This window comes from Engystomops pustulosus, chromosome 2, assembly GCF_040894005.1.
Source record: "Engystomops pustulosus chromosome 2, aEngPut4.maternal, whole genome shotgun sequence".
Classification (NCBI taxonomy): Eukaryota; Metazoa; Chordata; class Amphibia; order Anura; family Leptodactylidae; genus Engystomops; species Engystomops pustulosus.
Genome location: NC_092412.1, coordinates 33,331,479 through 33,349,251, shown reverse-complemented (window position 1 = coordinate 33,349,251; position 17,773 = coordinate 33,331,479). Strand labels below are relative to the sequence as shown.

Here is a 17,773-nt window from a genome sequence, read left to right as displayed (position 1 = left end):
CCCAACCAAGGGTTTTCCCAAATGAGTCTTCAAGCTGGCAAACCAGTGGGAGTCTAGGACTCTCGGTAGCCATCCACGTGAGTCCTAGTAACCTCCGCTAACATGACAAATACCTGGAAGGCTTGAGGCGATGAGTTTCCTGTCATGTACACGCTATACAGGGATAGTGTAGTATTACTTCACTGCTGTTGTGTCACATTGTTGGAACAGCTCCACTTTTACCACAGCAATTAAAGAGTCTAATATGAGTCATGTTTTATGAGACGTCCAGGGGCTATATAAAGGCGAGACTCCAGGTCTGGCAAGTATCCTACCACAACCTACAGCAAGATGTTGTGTCTCCCGCTCCTGCTGCTGCTGTCAGGGGCTGTGCTGGCTGCTGCCTTCCCGGCTGCATCTCAAGAAGATCTGGAAGTCAAATATGCAAAACTGGCTGAGGTAGATATGCGGCATGTACTAGCTAGGACGGGTCTGAGGGTCTGTCTCGTAAATATCTGTGCATTTCTTGCTGGGAAAAATTGGTAACAATTTACATTCCCCACTAGATTATATATGGTTTATCTGTCTGTTATATACCTACAAGATGTGCATTGTAATATATATATATATATATACAGTATATATATATATATATAAATATATATATATATATATATATATATATATTTATATATATATATTAGCAAATTTTAATATTTGACATAAAATGTATATATGTACATATGTGTTTTTTCTTTTATAAAAGATATTGTATAGGTAAATATGTATATTATTATATTTTATGGATATTGTTATATTTTTATGTATTATGATATACATTACATTTTAAGTATATCTATTTGTACACACAGATATATAGCCAAAGAAATGTGTGTATATATATGTATATATATACTAGGCAGTCCCCAACTTACAGACAACTCCTAGTTACAGATGGACCTATGAATGCTGGCAATTTACTGTCTGTACTGTAGTCCCAGGCTGCAATGATCAACTGCGACAGTTGTGAATGCTATCTGCATTGAAGTGGTATTCCCATTTCAACAAGAAATGGATATTGTTTGAATAATAAAAGGTTATACAAATTTCCAATATACTTTTTGTATCAATTCCCCACAGTTTTTAGATCTCTGCTTGCTGTCCTTTCATTGTTTACTTCCAGTGGACAGAAATCTGACCATGGTCACACAGGTGCACGGCTCGTTATAACCCACAGCTCTGATAACTCTCTGTTGTACTAACGAGCCGTGCACCTGTGTGACCATGGTCAGATTTTCTTTCCCTGGAAGTAAATAATGAAGCTTTCTAATGAAGGGCAGCAAGCAGAGATCTGAAAAAACATGAAGAATTGATACAGAAAGTATATTGGCAAATTGTATTATTTTTCATCCTACAAACTATAACATTAATATTTTGTGTGATGTGTGAATACCTCTTTAATCCTTGTTGGAGTTATACATACAAAATATACCTGTTCTGACTTACATACAAATTCGACCTAAGGAGCCTATCTTGTACGTAACCCAGGGACTGCCTGTATATAAATATATGCTAATCATACTGTATATACACACTAACAATTTACTATAATAATTTACTATATACCTGTATTTACTTTATGTTTTATATGACTGATTGATAGAAAGATAGATAGATAGATAGATAGATACAGTAGATAGATATAGATAGATACTGTAGATATGGTAGATAGATGGATATGGTAAATATCTATCTATCTATCTATCTATCTATCTATCTATCTATCTATCTATCTACCTATCTATCTATCTCATATCTATCTATCTCATATCTATCTATCTATCTCATATCTATCTATCTATCTAATATCTATCTATCTATCTATCTATCTATCTATCTCATATCTATCTATCTATCTAATATCTATCTATCTATCTATCTATCTATCTATCTATCTATCTTTCTATCTATCTATCTATCTATCTATCTATCTATCTATCTGATATGTATATCTATCTACCAATCTATCTCATATCTATCTACCTATCTATCTACCTACCTACCTATCTATCTATCTATCTATCTATCTATCTATCTATCTATCTATCTATCTATCTATCTATATACACTAGTCTAAGGCCTATTGCCCACAAGCAAGTCTTGCATCAAACTTGAATCGTGTGCTTGTCAGAATGTCTGGCCGAGCGTTCAGAAATCGGAACTGAACTTAGCATTGAGCGTTCGTTCCGGACATTCCAACAAGCACAAGATTCGAGATTGATGCAAGTTATTGGCATCAGACTCGCTTGTGGGCAATAACCCTAAGGGGAGAATGAAACTATTTTAGTTGCTCATGGCAACCAATCAGAGCTCAGCTTAATTTTATAAACGGTGCTACAAAATGAAAGCTATGCCATGAGCAACCAAAGCAGTTTTGCTCTCAGACACTTGTAACAAATCCCTATTTATAAGCTTTTAACTATATATACTAAGTATTCAATATTTTTTTTTAATTCCCAAGAAATACCTGGAGCGGTTCTATGATTTGAAAACAACCGGAAAACCAATGGGAAGAAATAAGAAGAATAATCCATTTGTTAAGAAGCTACAAGAAATGCAGCAGTTTTTTGGTCTGAATGTGACAGGAAAGCTGGACCAGAAGACTATCAGAATGATGGAGAAACCTCGATGTGGGGTCCATGACATTGGTCTATACAGCGCAGTCCCTAAAAGTGTTGCATGGCAGAAAAATGACATCACCTACAAGTAAGTATTTCCTTTATGAACAGCTTTTATATAGAGAGAAACTAGTAGCAAGTGTTACGTCCAACCACAGCTCCCCCAGAGGTTAATTGAAGTATTTCACAATTCACATTGAAATTAATTAACTGTCAATGTAATGTACTGACATGTGGGGTCCTCCAAAGCAGAGTCCACCATTCATAGCTGTGCTCGATTCCAGGAAGTAGATCTTAAAATGTTTCCACTTAATCTTTTTATAGATAATTTATGCTAATCTAAACATTTTTCACATTTTATCTAAGAATTGAGAATTTCACACCCGACATGTCAGCAGCTGATGTAGAGTCCTCCATCAAGAGGGCGTTCAAAGTGTGGAGCGACGTAACCCCATTGACCTTCAGAAGGGTCTACGAAGGAGATTGTGATATTGAAATCAAATTCGTTACTGGAGGTAAAGATGACTTCTTACCAGTATGACTGACGATAATCACTTTGTTTTATGATCCCCAGTACTAATAAGTGTTACCCTCATTTTATAGATCACAAGGATAACAGTCCATTTGATGGTCCTCATGGTGTTTTAGCCCATGCTTTCCAGCCTGGGCCTGCAATCGGGGGTGATACTCACTTTGATGATGATGAAACATTTACAACAAATAGCCAACGTAAGTCATGGGTGTGAAGTTGTAACAACATTTTAGTGGAGATCAGTACGATTTAGAGGCCATCAATGTCTCCACAATTATTTTCATGGCTACAGCCATCTCATGGTGGACTCTGCTGCTACAACTGTTTAGTTCAATTCAATTAAATAGCATAGCCCAATCATAACAATGGGTTTTCATTCTACTGTTCTTCAGGGGTTCCTCAGCATTCAATGGTAATAATTTTCTCCTCTTCTGTTTTTTTTTCCAGTGTACAATTTGTTCCTGGTGGCTGCTCATGAATTTGGACATGCTCTTGGTCTTCCTCACTCTACAGATCAAGGAGCCCTTATGTATCCCACTTACCCAACCACAGACCCTCATAATTTCCAACTTCCTCAAGATGACATTAACGCCATACAATCTCTCTATGGTAAGCAGGATGTCACTGATACATCTCTATTGGACCAGAGGTATTAATCTTCTGGAATATTAATGGATCCATATAATTATTTTTAGGAAAATCAACAAATCCCGTTCAGCCAACTGGACCTACCACACCTTCCAAATGTGATCCTAACATTGTCTTTGATGCAGCAATGACTCTTCGAGGAGAACTGTTTTTCTTTGTTAACAGGTAAATTACAGTAAAGCCTTCTACTACCTGTTTTTCTTTTATTGGACTATAATACTACAGTTTGTAGGTGTCATGTGTTGGGAACCATTTTAAAGTGTTTCTCTATGCACATCAACAGGGAAAGTTAAGTATTGCACATGATTCTCAGGGTACCCTGAGGAAGGCCTGAATTCTACTTGCCTAAAATGGCTTAACTTGACTGAGTTTTTGTAAACCCAAACCCTTGTGGGTCCTCACCAGGAGACCCATTTTAGCACTCCCCCAGTCCCCACAGAGCATAGTACATACACTGCCAAAGTGTTTTTGTATAAAAACTAGGTTTTACAGAAAAAAAGATATGTTATATTGTACCTTTCATTAACATTAGTGCTGTGTGACTAGGCAGTTGCCTAATGGGAGGGACTGGAAAGGAGCAGTTCACCCCCACCCTTGGGAAACATGTGACCTTTTCAAATATATGAATAATAGGGGGGGCGTTGCTAAGCCAAGTGATGGGTGTTTTCATATATTTGAAAAGGTCACATGGAGTAGCTGTTCCCCAAGGTTGGGGGGAACTGCTCCTTTCCAGCTCCTCCCTTTTGGCAACTGCCTAGTCACACTGCAGATGCTAATGAAAGGTACAATATAACATATCTTTTTTTCTGTATAGCCAATTTTTAATACAAAAACACTTTGGCAGTGTATGTACTATGCTCTGTGGGGACTGGGGGAGTGCTAAAAAATGGGTCTCCTGGTGACAGGTTCCCTTTAAATACTATTTGGAAACAAGTCCATGTAAAAAGTCTGTTGAATAGACTTGGGGTGAATATTCTTTTAAAGGACCATCATCTTTAAGGACTTTTTCATAACTTTAATCAAAAAAGGGATAGAATATTATGGTAGCTTCCCCTGGCTCCTATTGATATATAACAACTCTGGCTTCTATACATTGACCTTGACATTATTGGAGTGTTGAAGTTTTGGTGAAAAAATCTTATTTAATATTTTTTTCATTTCATTATTGATTAGATTTGTACTTCGTGTACATCCCCGAGTGGGCGAAACCGACTTGCTCTTCATCCAGGAATTATGGCCGTCTTTACCAAATGACATTGATGCCGTCTATGAGAATCCTTTTACCGGGGAGAACATTGTTTTCAAAGGTAACGGAGATGTTTAATTCAAAAAGTGGTAAAGAGTGAATAAACATTTGTCATGAATTGATTTATGATATAATAACAATCTTCTATTATGACTTTAGGCAACAAATACTGGACCCTTAGTGGGTTTGATGTATCCCAAGGACCAAGGAGCATCATGAAACTGGGATTTCCCAAGAACGTTAAAAAAATTGATGCTGCTGTCAATGTCGAGCATCTGGGCAAAACATACTTCTTTGTGAATAACAAGTATTACAGGTAGGAATGACAACAGAATCTATTCAAAACAATTGAAGGCTGTTTCAAAAAGGTACCAAAATGGAGAAAAAGTAAATTTTTAAAAACTATTTTCGTAAATAACCTTGTTGACTCAGAGGCACCAAGTGGCCAAATGAGGAATCATAGAGGAATCACTCTCTTACAGAAGGAGAGGGAATTCTTGAGCAATTAAAGTCGCACCTGCTGATATATGTTTTTAGATTACTGAAGGGTTTAGAATAGCCCATTATCATTAAATAAGGCATAAGATGCATAACTAGACCGGGTTCATAGGTTGCAGTTGTACCCAAACATGGAAGTTTTTAAAGGCCAATACACAGGGGTGCACCAGCCATGAGGCAAGTTGAGCCTCTTGCTTCAGGCAGCACCATATGCAACAAGTGGGGAGAAGTCCCCTGCTACAAAGTATAACTTGCTACTGCACACCAGATTTCAGCATGGGTGTGAGATACTGCATGGAGATCCCACACACTAAAAAATAACCTGATATATTACTACTAGAAGGGGAAGAGGGGGCGATGTTCTATAGCTCGCCTCAGGCAGCAGAAAAAATTTTAGGGTTACCCCAGCCCATAAGGTGTCTCTTCCCCATACAAACAGAACAATCATAAATGATATATTATAGTTGAGGGCCTGGGGCAGATTTTTCAACAAGGTCCAGTAATTGTACTATATTTGAGATAAATCATATACCATAAAACAATCACTCAATGTCATTTGTTCAGTAACCTTCATACAAACGACTTATTTTAGGATCTTTTGTTGGCTTTAGTATAAATCTGGTAATTTTTTTTTTTAACTTTCAGTTATGATGAAGAAAAACAAGCCATGGATAAAGGATTCCCAAGGTTTATTGCCAAAGACTTCCCAGGAATGAGACCAAAGATTGACGCAGCATTTTATTACCAAGGTAAATACAACCAAAGCTAAAAATCACAGTCAAGCTAATTTTTTGGGAATACCAAAACTGAATGTCACATATGTGCATTTCTCAGATGTTATAATAGGAGTTGGCACCATTTATAACTTATTTTTCATTACCGATATTGGTCCAAAGCTCCTTTACTTTAATGGATGATCGATGAATTCACATTTCGGTATCAAAGCTTCTCAAAAAAATGATATTCAGAAAACAACAAATTTGTACTAAATGTATTTTATTGCTTTTTTAAAAACTTTTTTATGATAAGGGAATGGTAATAATGGTCAAAGGGCATCTACCACCAGGATGAAAGACAGTATGCAAATGAGCCAGAGGGGCTCCAGGCTCAGTTAACAGCTATAGAGCCTGGAGCCCCTCAGGCTCATTTACATACAGTCCCTTATCCTTATCCTGATTAAATACACTTCCGAAAAACCCAAGACCATTATTTCCTTTTGGCCCATCTTCCACCCATGGTCTGGATACTAAACATTTTTGTATTATAGACAATTTCCAAAAAGCTTAGCCCATTATTTACGTTATGTTTTTGCTTTCTTCTAGGTCTTCTTTACTTCTTCCAGGGAGAAGCGCAGTATGAATTTAACACTGGAACCAAGAGGATCCAGCAAGTTCTCAAAAGCAACAGCTGGCTGGGATGTTAAAACAACACATGTTAAGACTAAAACTTGTTTATTGTGAAGTCAATTACACGTCACGTAACTATTCACATGATGTGACTTATCGCGTGCAGACCTTCCCGACTGTGAAGCCTCTCAGTAACCCTTACATCGTAGTTTTCTCATTCCCAACCAGCACTTTCCACAGCTTGATGTAGCATTGTATTTATTACGAATCGGATACCTATCATTTATATATATGTTAACTATTATATTTTATATTAATAAAATATGCTTTTTTAATACAATGTATCAGATTTTTTTAGTCATTTTTAAGGCGTTATCCACTTTGGTAATCTCATATTTGAACAAAAATTAGAAACAGAAGAATGGGGAAGCTCCAACAGCTCTATGACAGCATGTCACCCCTAACTAGTGATAGCACCTAGTCCAATGCCAGGAAAGACTATAAATATATACCCAATTGTACCCCTCAAAGAGGAGAAAGAAGGCCAGGCTATAAATACTATTGTAAAAATTATACCAATCTTTATTGGTACATACAGTAAACCATTCATAATTTGATCATTTTAGCAAAAAGATGCAGACTGAAAAGTCATACCCGGACATTGTTTGGAGATTTGTAGGCTATAGGTAACGAGGGACCTAACTAAAAATTATGGAATGGCCAGATGAACTGTAGTTTGCATTTAATGTATATTGCACCAAATAATCTGTGCCATGTGGTTAATGCTAAGGCCACCCATCATAGAAATCTAATCCTTAGCAAGGTGTAAGGGCAGATATACTCCAATGTCCGACAAAATCCAATCACGTGTGACACAATCCCCTGTTGAATATCTGTCACAGCCACGCAAAACCTGAAATGTCGGATAGTCCAACAAAAGTGCGCCCGCGGACCCTTAGTAAATAAGCCCCTATGTTTATAGCGTGTTTGCATAAACGCAATGTGAGCATGATGTTAGGCTACGGTCACACGTTGTATTAACATAGTGGTTACATAGCACTAATTTAACCCTTACAGGACCTTTTTAGTTTTTGTGTTTCTGTTTTTTACTCCCCGCATTCCAGAAGTGCTAACTTTTTTATTTTTACGTTAACAGAGATGTGTTAGGGCTTGTTATCTGTGGGAGTAATTGTACTTTTTAGTGGCATCGTTTAGTATTTCATGCATTGTGCTTGAAAGCTGGAAAAAAATTCAAGTGCAGTGAAATCGACAAAAAAAACCCCCACATTTGTGGCGTTTTCTTGTGGGCTCCATTTTTACGGCTTTCATTCTGTGCTCCAAATCACACTATCTCTTTATTCTTTGGGTCTGTATGGTCACAGGGATATCAAATTTATATAGGTTTTATTAGGTTTTAGTAGATTTTAAATAACTTAAATTTTTTTTACAAAAAAATTTTTGGCTTTTTGCCAAATTCTGCATTTGATATACCTATGCAAGGTGTCATTTTTTGCAGAATGTACTGGCATTTTAGTTTATATCAATTTGGGACCTACATGACTGTTTGATAATTTTTTATTCAAATATTCATGGATGGAAAAATTACAAAAAAAGTGTCGATTCGGGCATTTGGGCGCTATTTTCCGCTACGGTGTTCATGGCCGGGATTAATCTTTTTTATATTTTGTAGGAATGGTTATTTTAAGAGGTGATGTGTGTGATTTTTACCGTTTATTTATTTTTATATGTGATCTAGGGAAAGGGGTGGGATTTAAACTTTTTATTAATTTCACATTTTTTATATATTTCTTTTTACTATTATTTCAGACCCTCTAGGGTACTTTAGCCCTGCCAGGTCTGATTGCTCATACTATATACTTCAATACTACTGTATTGCAGCACATAGCAATTTTGATGAAGATAGCTGCCATCTGCAAGCTATTGGATATCATTACACATGGCAAGCCTACGAGTCCCTATGAGACTGTAGGCTGCCATGGTAACCAAATACCACTCTATGATGACATCGAGGGAGGGGGGCAATTGGCCCTCCAAGATGGCAGTGCCCTTTGGAAGGTAAGTTAGCCACGGTCGACAACAGTATACTTGTGGTATAATCTGGGCTAGGTCACTTTTACCCCAGGTATAGTCTGGTCTGGGGGTATACTCTGGTTAAACCAGTTTTGGTTAAAGGGGTTTGTCCATGAAAGAAATTTCTCAAATTTTAATCTGCTAGTGATGTTTACACAATAAAGATCATTTTAACCCCTTACTTAGCAATTATTTGCTGTTTTTTGCTCCTATCACTTCCTAGGATGGTCACTAAGATTCAGCAGAATGGACGGACACCAGCAGACACTTCATGATTCCTTTGTGCTATGAGATGCTGTGTGCTGACAATGTGCTTAGATTATCAGGATACAGGTTTATATACACTTCCATTTAGCTTCTGAAAAGTCTACTAGTATCTGACACAGAGAAAAAAAGAGAATAAACAGATCAAAGTCATGAGATGGATATAAGACACCATGACACACTTAGCTTTACCAGTTGACCTAATCAATAAAACAAACTGTGCTATGCACCCCTTTTCTCAGATCAAGACCTTATCTTCTCTGTAGAGATTGTAGCTCCTCTGCAAGCTGCTGCTGGACAGTAATGCAATAATCTCTATCCCCTGCCCCACCCCCTGCAGTACAAGGGAATCTATAAATGCCAGAGGAATCTGCCCGACCCCAGTCAGGAGTTTATGGTCGTATCCACGGACAATGAAAATATAAACTCCAGGACTGATGATCAAGTTGGAATTATATTTGTGAAATGCTGTAAATTTATTAAGCTCATTGTATTACAAAATGTTTTTATTATCCTGAGTATATTTAAGAATTTTGTCTTCTTGGGAATACCCCTTTTTGTGGCAATTACGGGTTATATGCAAATTTGGATAATTCTTCCCTACAATATGATTTCATTTAGCTTTTGCGTCTGCCTCTACATAGTGGAGTCTCCTCAAATGATAATTGCTCTGTTCTTTATCTTGTCCAAGGGCCACAAGTGATAGATCAGTGACTTATGGGAGTTTGTCCCATAACTCACCATGTAGAGTATCAGTATATACTATGTGATGAAGCCTCCTACTTACCAGGAGTTACCAGGTTTTACTCTGTCAGCTCTTACAAGCAGGAGGCAGTTGAGAGTAAAGTGAAGCTGCATCTCATAGGTTACACTGGAGATTCTGTAATCGTTAATGGGATAATAGGCCTATTATCTAAATGGGTGGATGACAGACTTGGATCACTTGACCCAGCTACCTATAATCTAAAAAAGGTAAAAAAAAGAAAATAAAGTTTTAAAGGCCCAGTCTATGTTTTAGAGGACAATGGCAGTGGCCCCTATACCAGTGGTTATAGCAGGCAGACAGTGTAGAGAATACAACAAATAATTAGAGAGGAAGTGTTTCGGGCAGATCAGCCCTCCCCAATTAAAAGAGGAAGTGGGCTAGTAGCATAGAAAACAAGAGTTTTTCATTAACAATATAATCACCTGCAGTAAAGCATAATGGGGGATATAAAAGGATTCCAGCAACTCCCCCACCTTACACCCAAATTCATGTTCATGTACAGTTCAGTTTATAGAAAAAGGAAACTTTTGTGACATCATCATTTACCACTCTACTGCTTCCCCAGCCTTTCCGGATTATTTAGGGCTAGCCAAAACCTTTGACATTGACCATTTGATGTTACCATCCTGTCTCATTACAATGCCGTTAACCGTGTGAGGTCATCATATGCATTAGTTTCACATGTCCACATGTCCCTGCTAACCTTTTCCTGTTTTCAGGCGGGTGCTGTTACGGCAGAGACATTGGGGCACATTTACTTACCCGGTCACCGGAGTTCACAGAACTCTAATGCACTGTGCCGATTACTGTACCGATCGCTAAGATCGTTGCTTTCCCACTCAGGTTTGACAGAGCTCACCATCTTTTTAGTGGTGCATGTAAGTGCTTGGGCTTGCAACACAATTTGAAAGTTAAAATCCAACAATAAGAAGTCACAATTGGAATTGGCAAAAAGCTTTGTAGGGGAAACATTAAGGGGACACAGGAAACATATGGTGCTCTGGTAGACACTATCCCTACTGTGAAGCTTGTTGGAGGCAGAATCATGTTGCTGGGATTCTTCAGCAGAGACTGGGTATGTGATTATAGTTGATGGGGAGATGGATGGCGCTAAATACAGAGAAAATCTGTTAGAAGCTGGAAACGTCTGGGGTAAAGATTCACTTTCAGCTGGACAGTGACCCTAATTGCCATTGGGGCTTGATTTTAAATTTCATGTTCACCAATGTCCAATCATTGGACAGAGCTACAAAGAAAAATGTGCAAAAATTCCAGTCTCTAGATGAGCTTCCCACCAGATTGGAAGCTGTCATTGCAGTTAAAGGTGGTCCTACCAAAAAGTATTGACTCAGGAGGCTGAATCCATATGCAAACCACAATTTTCAGGTTTTTCAATTTAGTTTGTAATTTTTAAAAACTATGCACTCTTCAAGGGGATGAATATTTATGTAACCCACTGTAGCTTCTAATTATAGGACCCCTTTAAAATTGACTTGTTAACTCATCCTCTATTACGTTCGGAAACACATGTATACACGGAGGCAGACAAGTATCAACTACATATTTCTTTACTTAGCTTTATCAAAGTTGTTATAGTATTTCAGTGTTTGATTACGTTCCTACAGACTTTGCTTCTACATTCCGATCAGCCCTGGTAATGGCCACTTCACCACTGAAAACACATGTATCCAAGGCTTAAGGATTATCTTAAACCTATTGCATTATCTCTGTGTGGTCTATGATGCAATGGTGTTGTATTGTTGTTGCCACAGTTTGTGTGCAGGATGTTAATCGTCTCTTACGGTAATACTTACCGTAATAATAGTGATGAAAGTTTTGTCAGTGCTCAGCAATAAAACTGAAATCGGCTGTGACGAGTCAACCACCTAAGGGTTTTCAATGGAGATACAATAATACTGTATTTGACTGGAAGGTGGTACCCAGTGTATGGGGTGGAATTTTATATGTACAGTAAGGCCACGTTCTCAATACATTAGGAAGGTTTTCTCCGTCCTTTTCATTTCAAAGTTTTATTTAAAAATTAGGGTAAGTCTTATCACAAGGGAGAGGAATGTCCCCTCGGGGAATGTTGAAAGATATTTTCTTACGAAGATAACACGGCTAATCCAATATTAGTCAGGCCCCTACTGAGAATTATCAAATACCAATGGTCTATGTTGATCTAAATCATAGGCCATCAAATACTAAAATCCTCAAAACTCCATTCATACATATGTAGTTATAGCATGGAACCAGGAAAATATTAGGAAGACCTTAAAAGTCCTAATCCATAATACAGGTCGAGGAATAGAGAGTGATTAGGAGTATGTATAATATGTACAAATCGCTTGTAATGTAATTTTAATGGGGGAACCTGGGAAGATTTGGGAAATAATGGAGAAGCAGAGGGAGTTGTAGAGATGATTGGGTAATGTTAGTGAAACCCCTACCTTTGCCTAAAACAGATCTAATGTCAGACTAGAGTGGAAAAGATTCTTTGGAGGCACCATCAATCTACACATAAACTGCAGATTTTAATTTAAAAAGCCTCTCCAACTATATACATTGAGCTACCATTCTTATGGGGAACACTAGAATGGAAACCCACCAGAAACCTCCCTAGTTGTGTTGAGGTGAGAGAGGAACATAAAATGTGGCACACATCGCACACACTATGATTCCACCTTGGCACCCCTCATGTCTTCCTCACATTATAGCAACTCATATTGTGCCCAACTCCCCCTCACATTGTAGCCTCCAGGTCTCCCATACATTGTGCCCTCTAGCTCACATGGTGGTCCCGGGATCATGCTCACATTGCGGACCCCAGCTTCCTCTCATGTTGTGCCCAACTGCCCCTCACATTGTGGATCCAAGCTCCCTCTCACATTATGGCCCCAGCTCCCTCTCACATTGTGGCCCCCAGTTTCCCCTAATATTGCAGCCCTCAGTTCCCCCTGATAGGGTGATACCCTCATACTGTGCTCAGTCCAGCTCTACCTCTCTCCTCTCTTTCTGCTGTTTCTAGTACTGAAGCGGGCAGGTAGATGACATCATCATATTGCGCATGCCGGCCTCTGCTAAACACAGCAGAAGGAGAAGCACAGTGATAATACAGAGAGCTGAAGTCCAGAGGATGCCGATTGAGTTTATGTCTCGTGACATACAACCAAACAGTCAGGACAGTGAGACTGTGACACAAGGAGGGCCTATTTAAGACACTGGTACTTTTTAGAATAGGGGAAGGTGAAGTGTATGGTGATTGGTAAACATAATGGGGGTCATTTACTAAGGGCCCGATTCGCGTTTTCCCGACATGTTACCCGAATATTTCCGATTTGCGCCGATTGTACCTGAATTGCCCCGGGATTTTGGTGCACGCGATCGGATTGTGGCGCATCGGCGCCGGCCTGCGCGCGACGGAAATCGGGGGCGTGGCCGAACGAAAACCCGACGTATTCGGAAAAAACGCCGCATTTAAGAACCGAAAAAGTGTCGCTTGGGAAGCGCTTACCTTCACCTGGTCCAGCTCGGTGCATTCCGGCGCGTTAAGATGATTTTCAGCGCAGCAGTGCCACCTGGTGGACGGTGGATGAACTATCTTCATAAGTCCCGTCCGGACCCGAATCCTGTGCAGAGAACGCGCCGCTGGATCGCGAATGGGCCGGGTAAGTAAATCTGCCCCAATGTCCTGGGCACATGCACTGGCACTGGAAACACTATTATCATTCGAAATGCCAGTTTATCCCCAGAGAGAATCACAGTATCCATATTCAAGAACAAAGTTATTCCAATCCCTAGAGCACTGGGAAAACATAGGAACCATTGCTACATCAAAGTAGAGTATCAGGGGGTACCCACTGGCCCAAATCCTCATGAATCCCACTTTCTCCCAAAAATTGTGTAAATGTATAATATCCCTATAATAAAGATTCTGTTTGTGATTACTATCATTTCCTCTGTTGCATGTACATGCAATGTAGTTACAGTTAAGGGGGAAGTGATGTCACTGCACTAAATATCACCACTTGTACACATTATATTAGTAAAATCAAGGAAGAAGGATGGATGATGAAATGTCCCTCAAATCTGTGGTTTATAATGGGAAGCTGTCAAGGTGACTGTGATTAATCAGACATCTATGATGGCTACATAGCTATGCGGACATCTATCAATGTGACCTAATAAGGACACAGCAATTATATTGAGGAAGAAAACACAATGAGATAAGAAACCTACAAAGATAACTCTGCCATCGTTGCTATCACTTAGCATGTAGTCTGAAATATGAAGGCCCACCTTTGTTCATAAGAAAGTTTTTTCACTTTTAAATGCATTATTGCTGGATTTTCAATCCAAATTCCATAATAGATTCCGTGTGTTCACTGTGTCCCCATTGCCACTGTTATCACGGAGTCTCTAGTGCCCCTAACCTGGTGGAGGCAATGGTATGCTGGCTACAAAACCAGTTCTCCTGTAGTCCCTGCTACCTATAATTATAATTCCTTTATTTATATAGTGCATACATATTACGCAGCGCTGCACAGATCAGTCCCTGTCTCCATGGGGCTCACAATCTAATCAACCTACCAGTATGTTTTGGAGTGTGGGAGGAAACCAGAGGACCCGGAGCAAACCCACGCAAACACGAATAGAACATACAAACACATTGCAGATGTTGACCTGGGACTTGAACCCATGTCCCCAGTGCTGCAAAGCTATTGTGCTAACCACTGAGCGACTGTGCTGCCTTGGTGGCTTCTCTTCTATGTGCACCTCTTACTTCAGTTTTTCTCATGGTTGGTATCAAGCTAATGTCCCTTTTGCCCTTACTCAGGACTCTGGCCGACTCTACTTCTGGCTGACTGGCAGCTTAGGCGAAGAGATGTCCAACACGCTACATCACATTTTGCTTTATTATACATATTGGGGCAGATTTACTTACCCGGTCCATTCGCGATCCAGCGTCGCATTCTCTGTGGAGGATTCGGGTCTTCCGGCGATTCACTAAGGTCGTGCGCCCGATGTCCACCAGGTGTCGCTGCTGTGCTGAAGTCCGTCGGAGTTCACTGGAGCTCACCATCCGTTGCTGGGTGCAGGTAACTGCGTGTCAAGCGACACTTTTTTTTTTAAATACGGCGGTTTTTCCGAACCCGTCAGGTTTTCTCACGGCTAGCCGATGCGCCACAATCCGATCGAGTGCGCCAAAAACCCGGGGCAATTCAGGGAAAATCGTCGCAAATCGGTAATATTCGGGTAACCCGGCGTACAAACGCGATTCGGGCCCTTAGTAAATGACCCCCATTATATCTCCAAACAATTGCTCTCTTCTAAGTTTTCCAGGTATTCCCTACCGAACAACTGCAGTCCTGCACCCTAGCTCTCTGCCCCAACTACTACATTGCATGTTAGACTGCTCAATGGTTACTAGATCAGCAACAATGTCGGGTACTTTAGCCTTTTACTAATTTTTACCATTGTGGGAAACAAGACCCACATCCATACAAACACTACTTCCTGTCCATCCGCACAAATTGAATCTAGGTCCCATCATTATGTGTGCACCACATGTACACCAGAAACCAGTACTAGCTGCAGGCCCGACTTCACGTGTTCACCGCACAGGAATACATGGAAGATATGCATGCATCTTCTCTAAAGATTCAAGTGATGGTCAATAATATGATATTGTGGAACCATTCTTAAGAGTGTAACTGGTGCATAGATAGCAGCCCAAATATCCATGTGGCATAGAAGAAGGAACCAGTATTTTTAATGACATATGGTTGGTCAAGATTTTGCATACGGCTTTTAAGCATAACCTCTTGGTATTTCCAAAATGTGTTAGCAGCATCCTAAATAAGCAGTAGTGAAGTGTTAGGAATAAGAAAAAATAACTCCACTTTTCGGTAAAACTTGGTTTTAACTTGTCATTTACTTCATAATTTCCAGCGGTGGTTTCCCATGGATCAGTCGGCATGTATCCAATCACTGGGGAAGATCTGCAGAGACTGCACTATTGTGTTTGGCAATTGCAAGCATGAAATTTCTGTAAACCTTTTACTAGGGAAAATTCCCGCTTTGCTCAGAGCTCAGACTCATTGCCAGTAACATGATCCATCCCTCGCTCGAAGGTATACAAGTCCTCTAGGAAATCCCGACAGGGTGAACAGAGAGGATTAGTTAGGATGCAGCCTCGGGGCTTGTCGCTGTCAATGTATATATTGTATTACTCAACACAAACACGTACTGCAAACGCTAAAGGAGGTAATGGAAGATTGGAAATTGTGATATGAAATGTAAACCCAATAACCTAAAACAGACATGTCCGGGAGAAATACATGAAAAATCCCCCCAGTTTGCTATAAGTGGAGTCACTTTACTGTGGATTCCTTTACACGGGCAAAAAAACATCACTAATGGTGGTATCCTCCAGAATTATCCATAATGGAGGGTCACTGATTCAATATGACCATGGCTGCTATGTATGTGACTATTGACCATAACCATTGAGACCAGTGATTGGCTACAGCGCCCCATATAGTGATTTATAGAATAATCACTGAGTTCCCGGATCGAAGACTTCAGATAGAAGTAACAGCGACTGGCAAATGATGATGAAGAAACATGAAGGATGAAGACCATGATGGGCTCTTTCATATGTAGGTCTTACTGCCCAAGACAAAAAAACTTAGAATAGGTCCTGTTCCTGCCCAAGTTTGGGATAATTGGTGCTTGAGTGTGTGAGTGAGGCCTTGCGCCTCTTGTTTGCAGCCCGTGAAATGTGCAGGAGGCCTAAATCTGAGCCCAAAAAAACTTGCACCTTTCTTAAAGTTCTGATCTATGTCTCATATTGCCATGTATGTAAGCTTATTGGGATTATAAACACAGCAAACACTGATGTTGAACCACCTGAGGGGCCCTCCCTATTGTGTCAAGAGAGATCCATAAATTAGTGCAGGGGGGGGCTGAAGCAGTGGTGAAGGAGTGGTGGGAGAGTGGTACCTACCAATTTGTTATGTTACTGGTCTCCTAGATATCTCTTTTTCATATAAATTTTAGTCACTTTAAATCAAGGTATGCCCTCCAATAGATGCCCACCAGTTTTTATTTAGTATTGAGGCTTTGAAATACATAAAACCCCCAAGGCATAATGCAGTAGTTTTAATTGAAAATCCACATAACTGGTATTAAAATTTGTTTGCAAATTTAACATAAACAAAAGACTTTTATTTAATATTATATACCATATAGGGAACCTGTCAGCAGAATTGACCTAATAAATGACTACCGGTATATTGTCAAGCAGATAATGGGGGTCATTTACCAAGGGCCCGATTCGCGTTTTCCCGACGTGTTACCCGAATATTTTCGATTTGCGACGATTTTCCCAGAATTGCCCCGGGATTTTGCCGCACGCGATCGGATTGTGGCGCATCGGCGCTGGCATGCATGCAACGGAAATCGGGGGGCGTGGCCGAACGAAAACCCGACGAATTCGGAAAAACCGACGCATTTTTTAAAAAAAAGTGTTGCGAGACTTGCACTTACCTTCACTAGGTATAGGCCGGTGAACTTGAGTGCATTTCGGGAAACTTCAGCGCAGCGTCGGAGGAACTACGTCGGAGGAACTACCTTAGTGAATCCCGGCCGGACCCGAATCCTCCGCAGAGAACACGCCGCTGGATCGCGAATGGACCGGGTAAGTAAATCTGCCCCAATGTT

The 17,773-nt window shown here is 39.9% G+C and overlaps 1 protein-coding gene across 1 annotated transcript; it reads left to right on the top strand.

The window, feature by feature from the left end:
- Positions 1 to 286: 286 nt before the first annotated feature.
- On the top strand, positions 287 to 7,269 carry LOC140117451 (matrix metalloproteinase-18-like). The gene is made up of 10 exons (XM_072134204.1): positions 287 to 438; positions 2,501 to 2,745; positions 3,024 to 3,172; positions 3,261 to 3,386; positions 3,637 to 3,798; positions 3,885 to 4,002; positions 5,011 to 5,144; positions 5,243 to 5,399; positions 6,227 to 6,330; positions 6,904 to 7,269. Exons 1-10 carry the CDS (start codon positions 331 to 333, stop codon positions 7,002 to 7,004), a joined length of 1,404 nt encoding a protein of 467 aa, XP_071990305.1. The 5' UTR covers positions 287 to 330; the 3' UTR covers positions 7,005 to 7,269.
- Positions 7,270 to 17,773: the final 10,504 nt, after the last annotated feature.